Consider the following 25,867-nt stretch of genomic DNA (forward strand, 5'->3'; position numbering starts at 1 on the left):
GGTGATGTATCTTCATTAGAAAGTGGGTACTTCTGATCTACATTAAGAATCAAGAGAAGAAAAAGAAAAAACAGAAGGAAGTAAAGAAAAGGAGACAAAAGACAAAGGCTTTAAAATCTAAGTACAGACAAACTGTGAAGGGAAAATGAGAGCAGCACAAGGAGGAGGAAGAAATTTACATGTCTGCTTTGAAAATCTCAGTTTAAGAGATTTAGGCCCTCAGCCCCCATTAAATTTCAATGAGAGTTGGGCACCTAAGCAAGCCACTTAGGCTCCTTGGAAAATCTCAGCCAGAAAGATTTGTTAAATACAACAGGAGGACACCAGAAGAGTCAGTAAGAAATATGGTAGTGCCACCTAACTCCCAATTGCTTCTCTTTTCATTGTGACACTCAAACTCCATTATGTCATAAAAACAACTACCTTAATTTTGACTGCCAAGTAACTGTGAGGAAAACACAACATTCCAGGAAAATAAAACTAAAAAAAACCTCACAGGAAAAGATAAGTGAGGAGCATTGCCATATCCAATGCAGAATATCCAACACAAAAACTGTACAGTATACAGTACAAAAACAATTGATGTCATAAGCACAATTACTGCCTATGCTAATTGAGTAGCTAAAATCGACTTAGCAGCAGTCGATTTCAATGTCTGTCTATACGGAAGAAGGTGAATGGGAACATTTCTCCTGTCGAACTTTCTTAATCCTCACCACTTGTGAGGAGCTCCAGGGTCTACTTTGATTCCAGAAAGCACCGTTGCGCACATGGACGAAACAAAATCCTGGAAGATTGACTCTGAGTGGGTTGATCTTCCATGGTAGTATAGACATAGCCTTACACCTCTTGTTCAGTCAACAAGCCATATTTATCACCATACATAAGACAAATGGAAAACAACCTGTGAATGAGGACTGGAATTCATGTGCTAAATGACTGCAACATAAAATTTATTTACTATGTATATGCAGGCGTTTAGACAACAGTTAGTATATCAGTATACTACAGATATACTTTAGATTATATTTTTCTTTTTTGACTGCAGTATAAGACAAATCAGTGAAATTAAGGACCCACAAGCAGTATTATACAATGAATTATAGTGCAATAATTTTAGCGTACATATTCATGAATTTCCTAGTATAAATCTATCAACTGTAAATGTATAGTGTATGTTTAGTAGATACTAGTAATTGCAATTACATCTCTAACGGTATCTCACATAGTTTGTTACTCCACTGCATGAACAGAGTAACATGTATAGTAACCAAGGTGATAAGTGATAGTCAGTATATACATAATATTAAATCAATGCTTATATATTGTTTATTATTCATATCTGCCTCTGATTCCTTCTCCACAACAAACTTCTGCATGTGAAGATGAGAAATATGCAGAATTAAAACAACAAAAAACCTTAAAGCAGCAGGTTTTAACTTTAAAGCTACGGTTACACTACACTAGATGTCTCTTTCAAAAACTTAAAAATTGATTTTTTTCATTTGATCCCTTTTGAAAGGATCTCTTTCGAAAGGGATCATCCACACACAGAAAGGGTTTTCAAAAGACAGGTCAGCTTTTTCAAAAGAGGTGTGTGAAACAGCACAGATGCAGTGGCATGCCTGACAAGCCCTTCCAGGGCTCACGGACAGCCACTCCCTTGAAAGGTGCCTCCCAAATTCCCACGCCTTGCAGTCACTCTGGCTCAGAGAGGTTTCAGAAGCTCCACAGACCTCACAGTACTCTGCAGCCCATCCCTGATGGATCCTCAGGAGCAGCTCCTTCTGCTGCAGCTGGACATTCTACATGCCTTGGTTGGCCACCTGTCCATGCTGGTCACTGCCGCCCTTCAACTCCTTCTGTGGCTAACCCCCAATGCTAGGGGTCTCGAGCTGCTTGATCCGGGATGGTGCTGCCCTCCTGCTCCCGCCTCCTGAGTGCCCTGGTGACTCTGGAGCCACTGAAGCAGCACTAACTGCTCGCTGGCTGCACAATTTTTGAATGAGCAAGCAAACTTTCCAGGAGCTCTGCAACTGGCTCACCCCTAGCTTGGCTCACGAGGATACCCACTTGAGTTCTGCCCTCCCCCTTGAAAAATGGGTAGCAATTGCCATCCGGAAGCTGGCCACCCCAGACAGCTACCGGTCCCGTGGATCACCAGTTTGGAGTGGGCAAGGCCACTATTGGGGCTGTCATCATGGAGGTTAGCCATGCTCTGCTCACGCAGTCGCCACCGGAAACATGGAGTCTTAACTCAGGAAAGAATGAACCTTGGCAGAAGGGGGAAGAGGGCTGGAGGCATATGGTGGGGGGATACAGTGGACACCTTCTGAAGCCTTCATCACACGGTGCACCTCTCCTCCCATGCAGGTTGTGTGTGCCATCAATGCAATACTGCTGCGCAGGATCATCCATGGGATTCGCAGTGCTCAGCTTTCCAAACAGCTTTGGTGCCTTGGACAGCACACACATCCCCATCTGCGCCCCAAAATACTGCGCAGGAATACACTGAACAGAAAAGGCTACCCACTCAGTAGTGATACAGGCATTGGTGGACAGCAAGGGATGCTTCGTGAACATTTACATGGTCTGGGCAGGACGGACACATGACGCCCATGTGTTCCATAATTCTGGGCTGTGCTGCTGCATGGAGGCCCGGACATTTGTACCACGTAGGGAGATCAGGGTCAGGGATGTAAGCACGCCCTTCTGAATGGTGGCCGGATGCTGCCTACTCCCTGCTCCGTGGCTGATGTGGCCTTACTCCAGCCACCCAGACCCCACCCCCAGAAGGCATTTAACATTTGCATCAACCGGGCCCGAAATGTTCTGGACTTGGCCTTTGGGTGCCTGATGGGCCAATGGCAGTACCTCCTAATGCACCTGGAGGTGGGGCTACAGAACATCCTCCAGGTGGTGGTGTCTGTTGTGTTCTTCACAACATTGTGGAGGGCAAGAGTGAGGTGTTCCCCTGGGGGTGGGCAGCAGAGTACGGTCCTGGCCTTGAACAGCTGGTCACGACCCCAAGCCAACAGGCTCAGTGTGAGGGTGTCTGCGTTCAAGCTGCTATTCAGGATATATCTGATCATTAAGCCTCAGTGACCCTCGCCTACGGTCTACCCACGCAGGCTTCCCTGTGCCTGCTACACCTTCCATCCCCCCACAAGGACCGCACTACATGTTCACATCCACCCCCGCCCCAACCACCCACCCAAACAACAATAAGGGACAATGCATTGTTTGAAAAATTACGATTTATGTGTTAATAAAAATGGTGTAATTCACAAATGTACAACCTTTCATGACAAAACAACAGGGGAATAATTATGTACAAGGTAGACCAAGTAGTCAGGGTTTGTAGCAAAGTGGGAGGGGGAAATAAAGCCATACATGACAGTGGTGAACCAAAACTTGGAGTTGAGGCAACATCTACGGTAGCATTGAGGGGGAAATATCAACTGGGACGGGGGTGAATTCATGGGCTTAACCAGGATAGTGGAGGAAGGAACATTGTGTGTGGGGTGGAGTGAACTTCACCAGGAGCAGGAAGTGGGGGATTATGATGGTTATGTAATGGGGACCTTAACCATGGTGATGGAAGAGGGAAGATTGGGTGTGGGGTGGGGTCAACTTAACTGGGAGTGGGGGAATATGACTGGTGGGTAACGTGACCTTAACCTGGGGTGGGGAGGGTGCACTACTCCAAGGCGGGAGTGGATGGCAGTGTAACCCTCCCACTCCACTACAGGGTCCACAGTGGGGCTCTGACCTGGGATTGCTGACCCCTACTTTAGAATTGTGAGCACTTCTGCCCACACAGCAGTGTTTTTACCTTATCAGCCTGACGCATATAGCAGTAGAGAATTCCTCGCATACATTTTATAGCAGAATGTTCCAACTCATGTGTCCTTCCCTTGTCATCATCAATGCGCCTGTGTGAGATAACCCAAGAAACAAATAGGAAATGCATTAGGGAAAAAAAAATCTAATAGTGCTTTTGATGATTATTTAACTACATATTTAAATTCTACATTACAGCAACATCCATTATTATTAATATATTTAGAGCCCTGTCACAGATTTTCCATGACACAGTCCATATCTTCAGTTTAAGCTGTTCCTTAGCAACAAGAATTGTGAGCTACAAATTTGCCTGCATACTTTTAAGTTCAGGATTTTCTTTTCCCTCTTTCGAATAAAATAAAATGTAAAGAAAAAATTTCTCCAATTATTTTACAGGAGCAAAATATATTCTGTCTTTGAGCTCTCTGGGACCTTTCAATTCAGCAACTTTTCTTTTTTTTTTTTTTAAATTTTGCAAAATTCTTATCACTGATATAATCAAACAGTTAAATTATGTCTAGTTTTGAAGAGTCATATAATAGTGTATTATAATGGTTTGCCAACCAGTTGCTACTTATGTCAAGAAATCTTCTTAACATGGCTATGCTGTGAATTCAAAAGGTTTAAATGATATATTACAAAATATCATACACATCAAATTTCCACTGTTTTAATTGTTTAGCTTGCAAAAGACATTTATCTAAAAACTATGTATAACACAAACAACAAGCAGTCCTGTAGAACCTTAAAGACTAAATGGATGAGTGATGAGCACGACTGGGTTTCTTAACTCAAGTCCTTGATTTTTTTTTTCTCCAAATTATTGTTTCTTATTTTTTCCTAAATATTCTAAAGAAATGTAAGCGAACAGTAGCATTTTGGAGAACCTCAAGGCAAGAACTGTGTCATCTCCCTCACACAGCAACTCAGTTCTGGCTTATAGCACCTATTTCATTCAAGAGTCCCAGAGCTGGAAAGCTAAAAATGCTCAGTCGCAGTTGAGCAGTAAAAGGGCTGAGATTCTGTTCTGACAGAAGACATATAATTGCACTAAGGGAACACAACATTCCACCAGTATTTTTGCCATCTCTTCTACTCACACAATACAAAATAAACCCCATATATCATGCTGGATGCCTCCAGATATCAAGCAAAAAGGATTTTAAACCACGACAGCAAGATCTGTGCCACCCAAGGTCAGATGAACTTTTTGTGGGTCCAGTGCCAAACTTATCTGTGGGCCTCCACTGGGGTAACAGGGCACAGCATAGGAAGGAAATCCCCAGAGTAAGGGGCCAGTTGGGGGCAACAAGACACAATGTGATGGGAGTGGCCCCATTCAGCCCAGCACAGGGGCACACTTTACAGACCTACGACCACCAGATGCACATTGGCCCACACAGCCCTGCGCTGCCAGCATGCCCCTTTCTCCTGGGGGAAGGCCTAAGCCACACCATCCCCCCATCCAGTGCCCTGCCCTGATGTCCAGTAGTCCCTCACTGGTCCCTATGCCCTGCAGCTCCTGCCATGAGACAAGCCCCCGAACTCTCACCACAACTACCCAGCATACCACCCAGCCTCCACATCCAGTGTCGCCACCCACAGACCCCACCCCAGCCCAGCACCTCCCCTCAGAATCCCGCCATTACAGCTGCATAGTCCCCCAAAATCCTGAGGGAATTCTGTATCAACTTAAAATTCTATGCACAATATTTTAAAAGTCTTTAAATGTTATCTGTCAGAGGCTGTCCGGCCCATGGGCTGGGCAAGGTTTGTCAGGATTAGCTGCTGGTGGACTGTCAGATGATTTGTTTACATGAATACCTGCAGGCATGGAACCCCACAGCTTCCAGTGGCCATGGTTCACCACTCCCAGCCAAAGAGAAAAGAGAGCTGCAGGAAGTGGTGGTCTGGCTACAGCCAATTTCTGCAGCTTCGATTGGGCAGGAACGGCAAACCACGGCCCGTAGGAACTGTGGGGATCCGAGCTGCAGAGGTCCAAGTAAACGAACCGTCTGGCAGCCCAGGCAGAGGCTAACCCTGACAAACTGTGTGTGTACAGTGCACTGGAGGTTCGCCACCCCTGTAATAAATAAACGGGGAAGCTCCAGCCTAGCAGTGGTGACTACAGGCCATGAAGGTAGAAGCTTCTCCTGCAGCCTCCCCTCATCCCACCCTGGGGCAAGAACTCAGAAGTGAGGCAGCACCCAATACTGACACAGTGCAAGGGCCAGATCTGCCCCAGCAACACCCTGAGGCTCTGCCCCTCTGTGTTGGGAACACCACACATGGAAAGGCAACAAGTTCACCTTGCAGCAGAATGCAAGTATAGAGGAACTCAGTGTGCGTGGGTGGAGGTGGGGGGGTCCAGGTGGAGGTAAGAGGTCTCAGTATAGGGCAGTCTGCATAAAGGTGTCTCAGAGGGAGATCTGGGTGTACAGGGTTTCATGGGGAGGTTCCAGGTACAGGAGCAATGGGACTGCAGGGGCACCATGTGAAGATGGTTGGGGGACTCAGCAGGGACTACCCAGGTGAGGGAAGCTCTGGGGTGGGCTCCAGGCACAAGTGGTGGAGTTCAGCTGGGAAGGTCTCTGGGGATTCATCAGGAAGCTGCAGGGGAGGTGAGGATTGTCAGGGTGAGGGTTCAGTGCGCCTGCTTAACAGGGGAGCTTCAGCTGCTGCCAAGAGGACACTGCATGCTGAGCTCCTGTTTAGCCCTGCCTTTATTTTCCCATCCTTGGTCCCTTTCCCACAGCTCCACCTTCTCTACATTACACCCCTTTTCTTTCCCAGTACTTTTTTCTCCAGGCACTAGACTGTTCCCTGCATTGTCACTCACTGTTGTATGAAACACAGCTCCCAGCACACTGAAGGGGAACATGACTGGCACTAGAACCCAGAAGATGCAGTTGCAAAGTCAGTGGAGCTGAGCAGCACACTCTTTTTACATCTGGGCAGCTTTGCGTTTGCAGAAATGAGGGGGGCAGCAATACGTGACCTCACACCTGGTGTGTCCCCCAACTCTGACTATTTGCGTAGTTGTGCCCCCAAACCACACCCCAGAGCATCACCAGCAGCTCCCCTTGCCCACTGCCTCCCTTCCCTTCTCCTTCACTTTCTGCAGAGACGCAAAGAAACCTTCACAAGAGCTGGAGGAGACTTACTTCCACTGCTTTGGGCCCAAGAGTACCCCATATAGAACCCTGCTGTCCAGACTGCCCCCACCCCCACCACCCACCCTCTGGCCTGCCTGCCTGCCCTCAGCCACACTCACTGGCTCCTCACTGAGCAGTGACTATTTTCTGTGCTGAGGCTGAGCCAGCAGCACACCTGGAGCTGCTTGGGGATTCCACCAGACCCCTGGAATTAGTACAGTCAGAGTGGGAGGACCCTGTGTGGGTTCTCTGGGGACCATCTAACATGGGGCCAATTGATTCCCTCATGTTTACTCCCATGCTGGCTTAAAATGATCCAGTCCCTGCACCTGTCCCTGGCTGCTCAGCCCTGGGAGGCAGGCAGGGCTCCACAGGTGGTGGGCAGCAGACCCCTGCCCAGAAGCACGGCCATGCTGGGGAATAATGTAGGTCAACCCCCACAGAATGTGACACCCTCACCACCAAGAACTTGCCCGACCCAGCCGCCTCAGGAGCAAACAGGTGGAGTGGAGGAGCCATGGAGGCAGGAGTAGGGAGAAGACATAGCATAGCCAGGTACTAGGCAGAGAGGAGTGCAGGGAAGAGGCCAAAGAGGAGAGGAGCTAGTGTGCTGCAGCCTTTTGGATGCACCACAAATCAAGTGGAGCGCTGGGTTGGCAGGTAGGACTCTTGCTGAGTGTGACCCTGGCACCACTGTATATCTGGTATTGACAACACTCCTTTTCTCACCAGCCCCTGCTGTTTGTTTCTCACTGACCGTAAATGTGAAGGAATTCATTAAATACAAATAGATAATAGCAGCAACAATCATGTTTTTCAAATCCTGAATCCCTTTTAATATTTAAATACTCTCAATTACCACCTTTACTGCTGGCCTTTCATATATTTAAAACGTAAGAGTGAAATTAAACATACAAATTTTTCAGGGCAGCTATTTCAGATGCTAATTAAAATCAACTCCTGCAGTAGTGCTAGGCTGGTCAAGAATATTTAATTTTGATTTGCAGCCACCATGATAATTAGGGAGTAAATCATAATACATAGGATATACAAAGGTTCATCTGTAACACCAACTGTTACAAAAGGCCAAAAAGCAGTTTGAGGAATCAAACAAATTTAAATAAATCTTTCAAGTAAAGCCACAGAGATTGAGCTGTACAATTTTGACCAATAAATAATATACATTAAGGAAGGATAAAATCTAACCCACACTTTTTAATCTACATAGTAGACTCCCTGCACTTGAACAAAAATTTCCTGTATGATAATGAAATATAATTAGCACTTCAACTGAAAACATAACAGAACTGTGCTGGCAAAAATGATTATCTTCTTTATGTTTGAGGCTGGTTGTTAAGGGAGAGTAAATTTTTCTCATTTCATTTTTCCCATCTAATAAATACATTGCAGTTGAACTAATACCACCATCTTGCCAACACTGCCTTAAAAATAATATGGAGCACTAAATGCAGTAGAAATTAATGCCATAATTCTTCAAATCATATTATAAATTAACTCTAGTTTATTCTGTTGCTAATTTTCCTTGGCTACTATTCAAACAAGTTATATGTGGGAAGGAAAAGTATAAGGAAGTGAAGACCTTTAGATATGTGAAAATTTGGAAAGCAGTTCATTTAGGCATTGATTATAGCCTCTTCCTAGCTAATACTGACTCTCAACATTAAATAACCACCATCTTCTTGACTTTTGCTCCCAAACCTTCTCTCTCACTGGAGGACACTATGCAACATTTCGAGATCATGTATCACTACTATTTAGACATGCGTTGTTTGTTGTTGGGCTTTTAAATTCTCACTGTCTATCAAAAATAATCAGGAGGGGTTGTTTGTTTGTTGGGTTGTTTACTTTGCAATTATAGCATTGGGAGCCACAAAGAAGTCCTTAATGAGCCACGTGAGGCTCTGGAGCCACAGGTTGCAGAGCCCTGGCCTACACCAAGTTCTGTGCCCAGCATTTTCAATCAAATGTCTTGATTTTATAAGAACAAGCCCACTGGCAGCTTGTCTTCAGTCTGTAGAATGCCACATACTTTATCTACAGAATTCCTTTTACAATATCTTCAAAAATTTTGAGATCACAAACGCCACATGGAACAATGAAGTGAAGGCTCATGACAACAGAAAGCCATTTTTTAATAAGTTGACTCCCCTGCTGCCAAGATGGAATGGCAAAGACATTAAAACTCCAGGGCTATTGTTACACTGACCCGAACCACCAGCAGCAGTATGCAAAGGAGCAGTCTCGAAAATGCAAATGGCCACTCTATGTAGTATCTGAGTTTACTCCCTCAGTATGATACTCAGCTCAACAGTGGTGCCAACAAGGGTTCCCCTCTTGCAGACAGCATCTGGATCATCTCAAGGCCCTTTGCCTGGGTCACTATAATCCATTTTTTCCCTCCTTCTACCCCACCTTATGAAGCAAAATCCAGGACACTTCTTCGTAGATGCTAATGGGTGGGGGATCCCCACTCTTGACGCCAGGCCCCAGACTATCTGCTGGATCTGTTTTAATGCTGCTTGAATGCCCAGGCCACTTATCCACGGGCCTACACAATCCTTGCTCTTAACTCTGGGCTTCGTTTTCAAGTCCCAGCAGAATCCTACCAAAAATTCAGCACCTTTTCCTACCAGTCACTCCTGATCCTTACTAGCTGATGAAGGGGTTTGGCCTGGTCTGAAACAAGGCCTCGACACTGAGTTCTCTGTCACGCCATCACCTCCTCTGCTAGCTAGTCACCCCTGAAAATTTCTCACCCTGAAACCTCCAGTGGCACTGAGCTGATACTGGTCTTTCTCTAGTCCTTCCTGGCTCCTGATTGGCTAGTTTCTCCTACAGCTTCTCTAGCCTGCCTGAAGAACTTCTTTCCTGCTTCTCTTCTTGTGTGCTGTGGGGAAAGGCCACAAAACTCCAGCACGGAGCTTCAGGGTCTGGTCCACCCCAACACACTTGTCTAAAAGCATGAAATTTATGTGTGTGTGTGCCCTTTGTACACACTCATAAAAAAGGGATGGATGAAAGTGGGACTACTGAATGGTTGGAAAAAATATGGAATAAGAGACCAAGAGCACTTCTCCAGAAACCTGCTATGCTCATCTGGGACATGTTCAGGGCACACAAGAAGAATGAGGTGAAACACGTGCTCCCCCACCCCAAAAAAAACAAAACATAACCAACAACAACAACCACCCTACTAAGAGGCTTAACTTCTGTTCTACAGCCAGTCAATGTGTGCCTGAACAAGCCCTTTAAAGGTTATACAAAATGTGGTTGGACTGGATGTGTTCAGGCAAGGCAAAAATAACAAAAGGCAGGAATCGTATAAAGCCTGAAATCTATCTGGTCACCCATGGATCAAGAACATGTGGGAGTCCATTCCATGAGAAATGATAGAAAAATTGTTTTGGAAATGCTGTATCAGCAATGCACATGACAGGACAGAAAACGACACTACATCTGTTGATGACACACTGGAGGTTGATAAGGAATCTGAGTTTGAAGACAACAATGCTGACATCTAAAATGACAATGCAGGAGCAGCTGTGACTGAAACCAAGCTTAAATAACTGGTGAACTGGAGACTGATTTGGACTCTGAAGAATTTTAAGACGTTTTAAATTAAATAAGTATATTAAAATGTTATGAGACTTGAAAATCAGTAAATGGATATATAAAACACTGACTAATTTTGAAGGTATGTGAATATCTTTTATTCACATATCATAAAAGGTTGTTTATTGATGATGATTACTCCTCTAGGCTCCTACTGGAGCATAGGGCCTCCACAGTCATTCTCCATTTCTTGTGAATGTTGGCTATCAGTCTTGATTTGATCGCATGTTAAGACAGTTCCTTCTACTTTGTCCAGGAAACTTTGTCATCGTGTTTGTTAGGGACATGTCCTTTTCCTCTTTTCCTTTGGATTCCATTCTAATGCTTGTTTCATGATATATTCCTAGCAGTCCTTAGGGAGGGTATGGCCTGGACATCACCATTTTCTCTTCTTGATATGGACCCCCACTGACTTCTAGTTTGCTTTGGTCCACAAGGTTTCATTTGGCATTCTATTGTATCACTTTAGCTAGAGAATATGTCTAAGATATTTACTGACAAATGTCTGAATTTTCTTAGTGTAACTCTGGACAATGCACCATGTCTCCGAGCTATACAGCAGCATTGATTTCACACTGGAAGTGAAAATACAGTTTGGTTCTTGTTGAAATGGCTCTTGTATACCTGACTGGTCGTAATATGGCAAAGGTTTGTTGCGCCTTTCGTATTCTCACACTGATGTTGTCTTCAGTGCCTCCATTCTTGCTGATAACAACCCCCAAGTATACAAACTGGTCACTATCTCGCACTTCTTTTCCTGCAATTGTAATTTCACTTTCTTGTCTATTATTAATGCACATCAACTTGCTTGAGGCCAACTCGCTCAGCAGTTTCCAGTAGGGCAGCCATCTCCTCTGGCATATGCTCTAATTTGTCTGCAAGCTGGGCTAATTTGTTTGCAAACTCTAGACCTTCAAGTTTCCTAGTATGGAACCATTGGAGTCCCCTTTCTGAGTCAGCATATGCTGTTTTTGTGGCCGAGTTTAGGACAATCAGGAAGAGTAATACAGAAAGGCGGCAGCCTTGGCATACACCTGTTATAACCTGGAATTTTCTGACTATTTTCCATCATGGATGACTTGGCAGGAGTATTCATCATACAGTTTCTTGACAATGGTAATCAGTTTGCCTGGGACTCTGTAATGTTGCATGATGGTCCAGATGGACTGCTTGTCCACACTACTGAAGGCTTTCATGAAGTCTATGAAGCTGATGTAGAGTGGTGCTTGCCATTTTATACATTGTTCTACAATAATCCTAAATCCTCTTCTAAAACCTGCCTGTTCTTTTCGTAATTTGCAGTCTATGGCACCTTTCATTCGTTCCAGGATGATTCTGGTTAGTACTTTATATGGGATGGACATGAGGGTGATCCCCCTCCACTTTTCAAAAAGTGAGATCTCCAGATTTAGGGAATTACACTAACTTTTGGCCCCTGTATGGTGCCCAATGGGATCACTACCTTGATGTGGTAGGAGGCTTGTATGCCTCAGGGACCATCAGAGATATGCCGACGGGAGCATAGTGCTCCTGGTAGGGTCACCCAAGCAGGACAGGTCTGTGGGTAGAGACCACACAAAAAAAAATGATTCCCTCTACATTTTTTATTACATTACATTAAAACAAATCTACCAAAACTTTTGCTTGTTTCTTGTGATTCCAAATTTAAAAATATAACTCGGTCAGTAAACTTGGGCTTCCAGCCTTTCAACGTAAGCCACTGGCTTGTTTGCATATCCACAGTGTCAGCATGCACAGAGCCCTTGAGCTCCCAGGGGCTATGGTTTGCTGCTCCCGGCAAATGGGAGCGGTGGAAAGCAGCATGGCTTATGGGACACGCTGGCTGCCACTTCTGCCGTTCCCTGCCTGCCAACAGTCAAGGTACACAATACATTTGGGCATACCGGTGACTTACCCTGACAGCCTGGCAGCCAAAGTTTTGCCTTCCCCCAGTCTTCGATGATTCACTTTTTTCACCCAAAAAATTCAGTTTATGAATGAGTATATCCAGTAATTGTTTCCAGCTGCCACCAGTCTCAAGTCTCTTGCTATCTTTATTTATGATCATATTTTCTTTTCATTCAAGGATTAGTACTTCCTTGAATAGTGTTGGTTACCATAATATTTTTTGACAACATGCCATAATCATACTGTCTCAGAACAATGGTGAAAGTGAAAATTTATGAGGTGCTTACGCATAGACAAAATATTACATAAGGTTAAGGTACAAGGAAAAAAATCAGTTTTCTAAATGATGAAAGTCAAGTGACACTCTTATTGAAGTGGCAATGTGCACATTTATACCATGTTCAATATAAAAGTTGCATTTCTATGGGTTTACAAAGCTCTTTTTGATAAAGGCTCTTTCACTTAGATGCATCTATGGTATTCAACATCTTATAATCCAAAGATGGGATAATTATTAACAGACTTTCCAATCAAAACAAGAACAAGTTACCTGTATGCAAGTGCTAACGCCCAAGCACATGCAGCACAGTAAAGACTGTCTTGTACCTTTGCTTTCTGGTTGTCACCAAATGTTTTTGTGGGAAAGAGACCAGTTGTTGGACTTTGATAGAGCAACACTGTTGACTTGACTGCAAAGAAAAACAAATCTTTTTTAAAATTTAATTCTCCTCCAAGCCTAAATTAAGCTGGGGGAGGGGGCATGAAGGTGTAAAAGTCATGAATGAAATCCACAAAACCTATAAAAGAACTACACAATTGAAATAAACAAGCTAAAAAAAACCCAAACAAATAAACCATGAACAAATCAGAGATCCAAAAAGCAGGTCAATTTTCCCTCCAGGCATGTGTGTCATGGCTTTTACCAATCTCTCCTACACCAATATCTCTTCAAAACCAATATTCAAAGCAGAATCTGTTAAAATTAGCTTGTGGCTTTATCTCAACATATTTATATTAGGGATGGGAATTGAAGCATGCAGTGTTCAAGATCTCACTACAAGTCTGTAGCTTAGCCAGAAACAGAAGCTGAGATGAAGTATGTCAACTTGAGGCCACTCCAATAGTCCACGTTTGCTTGCATTGGTACTGCATTTTTAAAAAGGATAATTTAAATAAAAAGTCTACAGTATTTTGATGAATTCCCAAAACATTTCAAGGACAGACAAAGTTGAAAAAGCTCCCTATATTTCTGAATTATACAGGTAGCTTACTTGCAGATATTGTTAACCCTTTCATTATCAACAATGCTTCTTTCCCCTATATATTACACAGACAGACACATAAACACTCCACAATTCACCAGGAAGAGTATTAACTTAGAAAGAATGCTCATAAAAGGGAGTGAGTGGCGATTTGACCACTTTCCAAATTCTTTCCATTGTCACAGAGCTCAGTAACTACCACCAGGAAGGAGCTGGGAAATCAGCTACAGCAACACATTTTAGTAAATAAAAAGGAAAAATTCAACATTTGAAAATTATGCATATGAAGTGTAAAACTTCCACTTCATACAAAAAAAAGCTCATCAATATTTGAAGTTAAAATTTTTAAAATGTTACACTTATATCTATAAAAGTAAAATTAAAGAATGTTTGCAAATAGTGACCTCATTTAAACATTTCTGGGTAAACATGTAAATATTATTTTCAAGTTTCAACAAGGGATTGAGGAAAAAAAAAGTCATATTGAGTGTGTTTTAATGTTTAATAACACTGAATTAGGAAGATTCAAAAAATCTTAACAATAATTAAAACATTCAAAATTTGGCCTAATTTCTCTGATCATGGCTCTTAATCAAAAAACCTTAACAAAATAAAACATTACTTCACAAAACACAAAATTACTTTTCCAGAAAGTGCTGTCATGTTTTGCAATGTAAACCAGTCTCTATAAATTACTCTGTCAGAAATTACCCAAACTTTAGATTTTAATTTTACATTTAAAAATTAACAGCACACTATAATATCCTTCACTGACTTAATATTATTTAAGAAATGATTACCTTGAGCTAGAATTAATTAATTCAATAATACATTTTCAGCTGAAACAGAAGATTGGCTTCAGCATACGTAGAGCCTGAAGTAGATGAATGGTAAATAGCAGCACAGATTTGCCATTGCCAACTGCTAAAAGTAAATTGAACTGTCATCCTCTCCACTGGGAAGACAAAATGCAATGAACCTAGAAAATAGTAACACTTGGACAGATCAAGCCTGAACCAGAAATTTTGTTTCAAGGCGTTTCACAAGCTGTAATAGGACATCACCCCTCCTTTTCATACTGTCGATATCTTTTGTCTTTTCTAGTATGCTTTACCAATCAACAATTAAATATAAAATTTCAGCACGACTAGCTTAAACCCAAACCAAATCACTACAGGTATTTGATAGCTATTTCTTGATATCATTACACCTTTCTTCAGTTGATGACATCTATTTAGAAGAAAGTGATGAATAATTAAATTTACAAGAAGCTCGTTTAGCTGTCTGTAAGTATTTTAACATATAAGTAAACTGAGCTATGTCACCTATATAATGAAAATAAAGCAATACCATTCATATTAGTAACTAATGGCACCATTACACTGAGTAGTACAAAACAGCTAGGTTTATAGTATTACTGTAGTAGACCAAGATCTGATTTCTAAATCAAGGAGATATACCTGCCATTGTCCTCAGTGAGTTAGCTCACAAAAACTGGAATGCAACCACAGCTTTGTGTGCAGCACAATGGGCTAGTTGCCCTGAGTATGTGGCTAAGGTTTCATAGCGCTTGTCTACACTAGCCCCCTTCTTTGAAGGGGGCACGGTAATCAGCCTGAGCGGGGAACAGTGATTTGGTGCTGTGATGTATATGCAGCACCTCATTAGGCTAATTTTTGCTGCGCGAACTTTGAAGTTGATAACTTCAAAGCTCCAGCAAGCCATGTCGCCATGGGCACTTCAAAGTACCTGTGCAACTTTGAAGTGCCCTTATTCCCAAAAGTTATGAACTTCGAAGTTTGCGCATTGAAAATTAGCCTAATCAGGTGTTGCACATGCATCACAGCACCTCATTGCTATTCCCCACATGGGCTGATTACCATGCCCCCTTCGAAGAAGGGGGCTAGTGTAGATCCAGCCATATTTACATTAAAATAGCAGATTTAAGAAACTATTTTAAATTCTTAGAACAGATATTTATTCAAAATGTATCCAATAGTTAAGAAAAAGCTGTAATATTATTGATTTCACAAACACAAGTTCAGCAATGTGATATGCAGAGTGGACTGATTTAAATCAGAGCAATGTAAATCACCAATTATAATCATGATTTAAATCAGCAAGCAGGAAAACTTGATTGAAGTCATCCATTTTAATTTATTCCGCATTTGTACATTTGATTATTTTCCTAAAGAAAGCTGATTTCTCACTGGTTGGAAACTATTAAAGCATGTTGATTTGTAAGTTAAGATGGCCTTTACACCAAATATCTTTTTGCTAGCCAAGACGATAAGCTACAGCTATACCCTTTTTCATGCAACTATAAAGCTTAATTTACCTTTATTCAGAATTTTATTTTTTTCTTTTTTATGGTGAGTGATTCATTTCTCATTTACTGTATGACGATTAACATTTTTCACTTCTGATTTGTCTGAAACTCAATTTGGATGAGTATTCAAATGAAATTAAAATGTGAAAAATAGAATTTAATATTTTTGTCAGTTAAGTAAAGCTACCATTAAGTGTGCTGGATAAATATCAAGAAGTTTATCAAAGCATGTTTTGCTTTTGAAACTGATTCATTGAACAAAGGAACTATCATCTGTTTAGTGAAATGAAGTGATTGTTTTGGAAGAACATGTCCTTTAAGATTTTAAAATGAGCACATCCATTTTTATTTGTAGATTGACAAGGAAAACAAGCTTTGAACTCTAAACTTGGTTGCTTATTTCTGTATTAACTAGTCATTGAACTGAGCCAGTTGAATAAACTGAAAAGAATAAAACATTCTCTCTGCATGCACAGAAGTAGTTACTGCTGTCAAATTGGCTTCAACAAACTCTAGTTCCAAGTAGTAACATGTTATTTAATTCAGTGTACTGACTTTCTTCAAAATTCTGCACACTTGTACTGTTTAATTATTTTAACAGAATATAGTAAACTTAGGACTCAAACTATATTGTTAATCTCAAATTTAATGTTAAACAAAATGTAGTTTTAAAAATAAACCTGTATTTTTATCCACTGTGGTGATATGACCAAATCTTTTTCGTATCGTATTCCATCCTGTCCTGAGTGGAGTGACACGCAAAAGAACAAAATAGTGTGAATGTTTATATGTTCAGTCTCAAAAGGGGTTTATGATTGCAATTTGTAAGTTCACGGAAGTGCCTCCTTTTATTGACGAAAAGTGGAGGAAGGCCTTATAATGTTAGTTGCACCTTAGTGGCAGCTGCCCTGCTTGTATAATTCCGTTCCTAAAGCGGAATGGCTTGGGAATTTGGCAGTTTTATTTTGGCCACTGAAAATCTATTAAAAAAACCATCCCAGATTTCTCAAAGACGACTGCCTATACCTAACTTGTTATCTCAGTTTCTGTTAAGCTTTATGTATCCTGGGGCCTGTCACAAGGTCCTTAAATATTGCTTCACAACTTTTTCTCTATTTCATACACCCACTCCCTCCTGACTTAAAGACAATAACCTTTCAAAATGGCCCATAATTTTCACCATTGCTTAATATATCATTTGGATTTTCATTCAGTCCAAAACCAAAACCAAAAACCACTAATTACAACCAAGGAAAATTACAGAAGTGACATGATTCTATATTGAAAGGCATCTCCAGTGTTTCTCTATTACAGGCTGATTCAATTTAAAATAACTATCAAACAATTTTTTTTAAAATAAACAAAACAGCAAATATTATACAGGCCACAAAGAAGAAACAATGACCTGTGCTCCACTGATCAGACCACAGCTGTGACTTCTGCTATAAGTACTAATTTCGTCTCCAAAAAATAAGGAGTTATTTTTAATGAACTCTTTAGGCATTATCAAATTTTGCAACCAATTTTTACAGTTAGCTCAGAGTAAGAGAATAAAATAAGACACAAAAAACTAATTCAGAATGCTAGATGGATTTAGTTTAATTATTGTTTATTTTTATTTTTAATTATTGTTTATTGTTAGCCCAAACTTTAAACTTCTACTGCATTAAAAATATTTGATCTTTTTATAGAAAACTGAGCAACATCTGAAAAATAAAACATACTTTGTTTTCTGGTACTTACATATAACTGTGACAGACTGCACCTCTATGTTCACCTTTTTTACAAGCCTATGATAAATATTGTGTAAAGAATGCCTTGTGGGGTATAATTTGAAGACTCATAATTTGCTAATCATTATTGTCCCAGTTCCCAATGTGTGGCAACATTTTCTGTCAAGTTATAAAATTATATTGCGTCACATTGCTGGAAAATGGTCCAAGTTTATAAAAGCAGACACAAACCAGTTTCTGAGAGATAAATGTACTGAGAAATCTACATTTTGGCAGAGAAACAGCTGAAGGTTCCTGCCCACCACAGAATCTCACTCGGAGATGATTTTCTAAGCAACACAGAACTATAAGAAAGGGGAACAAATGCCTCAAAAGATCTCCCTCTTCATCTCTTTCATGGTATCACAACACTTAAAAAACAACAGAAGCATCAGTGGACTGGGGAGCAATGTTCCCTTTAATCTTTTTCATCAAAATGCAGAATGAAATTTGTGTGTGCACTGAGGCATGTATAATGTGCACCACGCAGCAGGAAGGAAAAAAGACTAGGTGTGGGAACTCTGCTAATTGGTTGGGTAGCATCTAAATCTCTCCCGAGTGGCTGCACAAGTACACAGATTACAGGGAACACTGATGAGGAGAGATCCTGGCAGAAATGAATTCAGCCAGTAAGACTGCTAAAATATGTGGTGAGAGACTTTTGCTTTGAAATTGCTTGCCTTGTTAATCTAGGTGTTATTTCTTTTAGTTCTTTATAACCAATTCTGACTTTTGTACCTGATAACTTGTAATCACTTAAAATCTTTCTGTAGTTAATAAATTTGTTTAATTTAAACCAGTGTAGTTGGAGTGAATTGTGACACTCCATTTGAGATCACAGGATTTTCTATTTAGGTGACCTTGGATTGTCCACAAGAGGGCTGAGCCTTGCAAGACGCATATTTCCGGGGGAAGTCTGGGAATCTGATTGTATTGCTCTGCATTCAAGGATGTGTGGCAGCATATCCAGGTGTAATATATAGGCTGGAAGCCATGTATAGCAGGCCAGGAGTTGTTGCTCTCCCAGCAAAGTAGTGTAAAAGGCAAACCAGGTTGAAGAACTGAGAAGACACAGATGTTCAACCGTCCAAATTATACACTTTTTTAATGCACTGATTTATTACACAGGTAACAGAATCTGCTTCAATAGAAGTTATAGATATATAATGGCCCCTTCATTAAGCTAAAAGACTAGCCCATGAGCTAATAGCAATGGAGTGAGACAATTCTTTACTAAATATACATAACGGAATTCAGCTGCCTCTCTCATAGTCTTGCAGAACTATTGCAGCTAATAGGAGTAAAAAAGAAATATTCTCTCTCTGTGTGAAAGCAGATATACATATAAAACCACGCTGCTGAATAAGAAGTTTCTCTTTTTATGCAGTTGTTTTTAGAATAGATCGGAAGACATTTACATGATGCAAATTATACAGAAACTGATCAGCAGCAGATCGATTTAGAAAAAAGTTTGAGGAACATATAGGCTACCCCAGCTAATTCACGGTACTTTTCTTTTTCAATTGGCTTTCATACAGATAAGAAAGTTGTTTCAGTTGAAGAATTTTAACAAGATGCATTTCAAAAAATCTTGGTTAAGACAAGAAGTTCTCCTCTACTTACCAATTCTGTAATAATGATCCAATTTATCCCACAGACTCTCCCCCTCTGGCCTAGGAAGGTTAATACTTTTAAGTGGTTCATAAACAGAGCCTAAAGAAAGAAATCACAGAATATTAATTAAAAATAGTCATCAACATCAAAATTATTTCCATAAATTATCATATGAACATTGTTTCAAAATGCTCTTGACATGCGTCTTCCACCATAAATATTTAAGACACACACACACACACACACACACACACTACTCTGTTCAGCTAAATGTAGTGCCTTGCATGTTGAATAGTAACAGAGAGTAAGCCGTGCTAGTCTATACTACTCTGTTTAGTTTCAATTCACTTAAAAATATAATTTTACTTCTGTATTTCACTTGATTTCACATGATGCTTCACTATTGGACTCAATAGCATGATGAAGCTCACAGGTTCTAACAACAAACTCGCACACCAGTTCTTAACCAACGACAGCCACTTTCCAAATAGCTCTACAGCAAGAGAGTAGGCACTTCATAAGGTCAGAGGCACTGAAGTGATTTTCTTCAAACGAGAGACCTGCAAGTAATACATTCTTATTATGGTAAGGAACACCATATGGTAAAATAGCATTAGACTATGAACAGCTAAAAGACTATGTAACTTCATTATGCTTCCATTTAATTTTAAGTTTTTCAGGGAAGCTTCTGTGTACACATGCTGGTTTTAACCTCATCACCAATAAAATCTGTATGTGGCATGTTCTCCATTTAGTAGAGCACTGATGATTTAATTATATTAAATATTATAAACTTATGGAATTGGAGGCGTATGGTAGCTTTAAAGAAAATGCAAGATCCTCTACTCAAAAAGAACACATTCATACCACCAGCTATTCAGAAAAGACACACTGATACCACCATATGAAGATGTTGTGCCAGAAAATATATTCACCAAATCTGATTGGAATCAGCATAATTCATATTGACATCCATATCTACAAAACTGAGATTGACCTAATTTTGTATGCCATTCAGAAGGATTTTCTGTCCCTTTCTCCTCAAAGGGCATTCATTTTTCCTTCCTACACTCAGGATTCCAGGTTTCTTTATCTATTTTGCTAAAATTATGGGAAAGCCTTGATAGCTGTTACCACTGAAGCGAACATTTTCCTTTCCTATAGTCTCTAAATAACAGTAGGAGCTGCATCTTCTGAAAGCAGTACTCAAATTTTCCATGACACCTTTCTTTACATGGATGCACAATAGAGACCATATTACCACAGATGAGTTTTGTATTTCACAATATCTAGAGCTATTATTTGAAGTGATTTGTACTGTTCAAGTTTTACTCAAAAGGACAGTATACTTGTGACAAATTGAGATACAAAATGAAGACAAAGTAACAAACTGAATTTAGATTCTTCAGTCTTTACCACCAACATGAATGCATTATGGATACATTGTTTCAAGAAAATATTATTTTAACACATGACTAGCCAATTCAGTTTCTTAATTAATTAGGTTTTTAATCAGTAATGCTGATATTTCTGTTTCACAATTAGTCTCACAACTTTAATCAGTAATTTGGAAACATACACAGTTGCAGCAAAAAAGATAAATTTTGGTCACTGTAACAAACAAGGCAAAAGTGGCATGAAGAAGTATAGTTCACCTATTATGACCAGGCAAACAATTTCAAAGTTCAAACAGTAAGGAGTGCTTACACCTGTCTACTGTGAGAAGTAATGTATAAAATGAAGTTCAGCTACAACTGCTATTTGCCATTATCTAGCAGTCAATTTCCTGATAAGAGATACTATGAAGGGTACTCTATCATATAAATTTTTAGTTTATTTTAAATAACAGTTTAAAATCAAAAACAAATTAAAGGAAGAACGTCTCAGACTTGAACATGAAAAGTCCTTCTATCTCTCGATCTAGAACATAACTCTTCATATACGTCTCACAAGATAAGGAAGGCTCAGCCTGATCAATATGTAAATTGGAATGCCTCAGGCACAAAGAAACCCCAAAGGGCTGCATAAAATGGTACTGATGATTCAGCAAGCAACATTCTCCTCTTAGCCTCATCTCTAAACAAACATCATGCTGGAAATAAGGTAAACTGAAATGCAGATATCTAGTATTTTCTGACAACAGGAATGGCATTTTTAGTACAAAGTCACATGGCACATTTCTGTACTTTGCTGTGAAACCAGATTGTTTTTCTCTAACCTATATGATGGAGGGAGGTTTTACTTTTTAATGTTTGTTCACTGCATTGTTACCACTCAGTATTAAGAGCCCATATTTAACATGTATATTCAAATGTAGCCCTGAGGTCTGTATAGATCCATGGAATTTGCATATACTGCCCCACCTGCCATCCCCACCACCCTGTACAAAGAGAATGTGAAATAGAAGTATAAACATATGAATAAGTTCATAGAAAACATAACCATTGGGGTGCGGGAGGTTTCAAGACAATCCAAAAACCAAGTGTCGAGAATGCTTAAAGAAAATATATAAAAAATGTGGACAACTATCTGCCAACCATCACCTTAAGTTTGACTCAACTGTGAAATAGGAAAAAAAAAAAAAAAAAAAAAAAAAAAAAAAAAAAAGGCCAACAGTGAAACATAACACTAACTAGAAAATATACACTTAAAACCTGCATGTGAGAAGAGACATACTAATTTTAAACATCTATGAATTACTTTAATCAGTGATTAGTTTGGAAATTACAAATCAAAATCCCTAGCTTAAGTTGTTAGAAAATCAGACTAATATATGCTGTGCACCATGATAAACAAGATTTGGAAAGACTAAACTCTGGGTCAATTCTTAAAAAAAATTAATAAAAAGTTATGAGACTTTTTCTACTGACATTTATAAGCCTAAAGATGTTATATGCAAATTAAAGTCCCTAAGGATTCTCTTACAGACACAAGTTGCACAGTATTATCTGCTTTATATTTTACCATATGTATCTTGTTGCAATACATGCAGAGTTAAAATTAACATCTGCTTTAATTCAAAAGACTGACAAAGGAAGTTGGTGTTTAGACCACCAGCTTTCTGAACTACAGTTACAGAGCAACAAACATACCAAAACAACGTAGGTTCTATCCCACATAGATTTCTATTCCCTATTACAGGAGTTGAGCTCGAGAGAAAAACTGGCACATTCCCTTTTACTTAACACTTTGATTATTACAGAGAGGTTGCCATGTTAGTCTGTATTCTAACAAAACAAACCAGCAGTCATGTAGCACTATAAAGACTAACAAAATTATTTATTAGGTGATGAGATTTCATGGGACAGACCCACTTCTTCAGATCTGATCAGATCAGATCAGAGCTCCCTGAATCTACTCAGGACTATATTCACTCAGACATGCCATCTGAGCCTGGACCCAAATTATTCTACACTCATCCCTTGCTATACGAGCACAATTGGTTCCCAAATTTCTGCTCGTAGGCAAAAACTCATAAAAGCAACACTAAATTCCCATTAAAATACATATAAAAGTTTCCAATTTGTTCCAAGTGCTTGTAACTTGACATAAACCAGTTGAGTTTAGACACTTTTCTGATGTATTTAAATAGTTTGGCACCATAAATAGGATGTAGTTTATGTATGTAGAGCAGGGATTCCCAACCTATGGGTCCCATTAGATTTGCTAAATGTCGCCAGCTGGGCAGTTCCCAGGTGCATGTGGCTGTCACAGCCATTTGCAGTTTCTTAATGCTGCTGCCTCAGGCAGATATCTGTCAATAGAAATAGCTGCTGGAGATGGCCACTCTCCCTGTCACTAGGGATAGCAATTAAGTTATACCTAGGTGCTGGCACCTTTACACTTGAGTTAATTGCTGGGAGCAGGAGGGCTGGGGGATCCACCCCACCTAGCAGCCTGGTGAAGAGGCTGTGGGAGGAGGAGGAGTGTCTAAGGCTGAGGCTGTTTAGGGATGCGGGGGGCAGGGTCTAAGACTGAGGGAAGTCTAGGGCTGCAGGGGGGAGGTTGTAAGCCTTGGGGCAGTTTGGGGCCTTGGGGGGGTGGGGGATTTAAAACTTGGCCAAGGGTGAGGTCTGCAGGGTGGGTGGGGGAGGGATCTAATACAGTAAACACTTGAGTTACCCAGGGGTTGTTCCTGCAACCCCTGCATAAAGAAAGGTTACTCACCGTAGTAACGGTGGTTCTTCGAGATGTGTCCCCGTGGGTGCTCCACATTAGGTGTCGGGCTCGCCCGGCGCCGCAGATCGGATCTTCCAAGCAGTTTCTGCCGGACCGCGCATGCGCCGGTGCGCGCCGCTCCCCCGCGCGCTCCCGGCCATGTGCGCGATCCGGTCCCCGCCAGTTCCTTGACCAACCGCCTCGGATGCTCCTGCAAAACACTAAACAGAGATCCGGAGCGGGGAGGATGGGCGGGTAGTGGAGCACCCACGGGGACACATCTCGAAGAACCACCGTTACTACGGTGAGTAACCTTTCTTTCTTCTTCGAGTGTCCCCGTGGGTGCTCCACATTAGGTGACTACCCAGCAGTAACCCAAGATAGGAGGTGGGTAATCGGATTATGTGCAGCTTGTCCCCGAGAGGACCGCTGCCAAGAGACGGGTATCCTCTTGGAATACCCTGTGAAGGGCGTAATGTTTGGCGAAGGTGTCACAGGATGACCAGGTCGCCACTCTGCAAATGTCTTTTAGCGCAACGCCCTTGAAAAAAGACTGTTGATGCTGCCACCGCCCTAGTGGAATGAGCCCTGGGCGTGGCCAGTAAAGGAGTCTTTTTGAGTTTGTAGCACATTTTTATGCAAGATACGATGTGCTTAGAGATTCTCTGCGAAGAGAGACATTCTCCTTTTGATTTGGGAGCGATAGAGACTAGGAGCCTATCCGTTCTCCGGAAGGACTTGGTCCTGTCCATATAGAAAGCTAGCGCCTGCTCACGTCCAGGAGGTGTAGGCGCACCTCTTTGTTAGAGTTATGAGGCTTTGGATAAACAAGGGTAAACAATAGGTTCGTTAGTATGAAACTCAGAAAGAAACTTTAGGAACAAAGGCTGGATGCAGCCGTATGGTTACCGCCTCCTTGGAAAAACAGCGCAGGGCGGCGTTGCCATAACTGCCTCAAGCTCGCTCACCCTGCGAGCTGACGTGATTGCGAGAAGAAAGGTCGTCTTCATCATAAGGAGGCGGAGGGAAACCGTGGCCAAAGGCTCAAACGGTGGTCCCCTTTTCGCATTAAGCACCAGGTCCGAGTTCCACAGAGGTGGAAGCGGTTTCTGAGGGGGGTATAGGCTTACCAGCCCTTTGAAGAACCTGGTAACCATGGGATGGGCGAACACCGTGTGCCCTTCCTCTTCGTGTCTGAACACCAAAATAGCGGCCAGGTGGACCTGAAACGAGGATAGCGAGAGTCCTCCTCTCTTGAGGTCCAGTAAATACTCTAATATCACAGCCATAGGCACCGAAAGGGGGCTAGCTGTTTGGTAGAACACCATGCCGTAAAGCGAGTCCATTTCTGCTTGAAGGTCTTCCTGGTGGAAGTCCTCCTGCTACTTTCTAGGACTTGCTGCACTTCCTCCGTACATGTGCTCTCTAGGGAGCTGAGCCATGGATTAACCACGTTTGTAGTCGCAGGCTTTGGGGGTGCGGATGCACTATGGACCCCTGGGCTTGCGTGAGCAGATCCCGCGCCACCGGAGGGGACCTCAGTGGCCGGTCCGACATGCGCAGGAATAGGGGGAACCATTGCTGTCGGTCCCACGTTGGGACTATCGGGATCATTCAGGTTCCTTCCCTCCTGGCTTTCTGCAACACTTTGTGGATGAGCACTGTGGGAGGGAAAGCGTAAAGCAGGGGGCCCCTCCATGAGATCGCGAAGGCATCCCTCAGGGACCCCCGTCCCAGTCCTGCCCTGGAGCAGAATCGTGGGCACTTCTTGTTGTGCTGAGTAGCAAACAGGGTCTATCTGGGGAAAAAACCCCACGCGTGGAAAAATCGGTTGCAGCAGATCGGGACGGATCTGCCACTCGTGCGTGAGTGCGAAACGCCTGCTCAGCTGGTCTGCCTTCACATTGCGAGCGCCTGGTAAGTACGAGGCTTTCAAGGTTACATTGTTGGCGATGCAGCAGTTCCACAACCGGACTGCTTCTACACATAAGGCACGGGACCGAGCTCCTCCTTGCCGATTTATATAAAAACATGGTGGAGGTATCGTCTGTACTGATCCCGACTACCTTGCCTTTCAGTTGGTCTCGAAAGTGTCTGCAGGCGTTGAACACTGCTTTGAGCTCCAGTATATTTGTGTGCAGTGACTGCTCCATAGAGGACCACAGCCCTTGCGTCACCTCTTCGCCCATG

At 41.7% G+C, this 25,867-nt stretch overlaps 1 protein-coding gene across 4 annotated transcripts in view; it reads right to left on the minus strand.

Moving 5' to 3' along the window:
• The window catches only part of PHKB (phosphorylase kinase regulatory subunit beta), a 212,412-nt gene that overhangs the window by 162,883 nt on the left and 23,662 nt on the right, over positions 1–25,867 (minus strand). For all 4 annotated transcript variants that reach the window (XM_075009104.1, XM_075009103.1, XM_075009105.1 and 1 more), the window contains 3 exons: positions 19,529–19,618; positions 13,093–13,231; positions 3,836–3,935 (listed from right to left, as the gene is read on the minus strand). In XM_075009104.1, coding sequence (XP_074865205.1) covers positions 3,836–3,935; positions 13,093–13,231; positions 19,529–19,618 — 329 coding nt within the window. The remainder of the gene's footprint in view (positions 1–3,835; positions 3,936–13,092; positions 13,232–19,528; positions 19,619–25,867) is intronic.

This window comes from Carettochelys insculpta, chromosome 14, assembly GCF_033958435.1.
Source record: "Carettochelys insculpta isolate YL-2023 chromosome 14, ASM3395843v1, whole genome shotgun sequence".
Taxonomy (NCBI): domain Eukaryota; kingdom Metazoa; phylum Chordata; order Testudines; family Carettochelyidae; genus Carettochelys; species Carettochelys insculpta.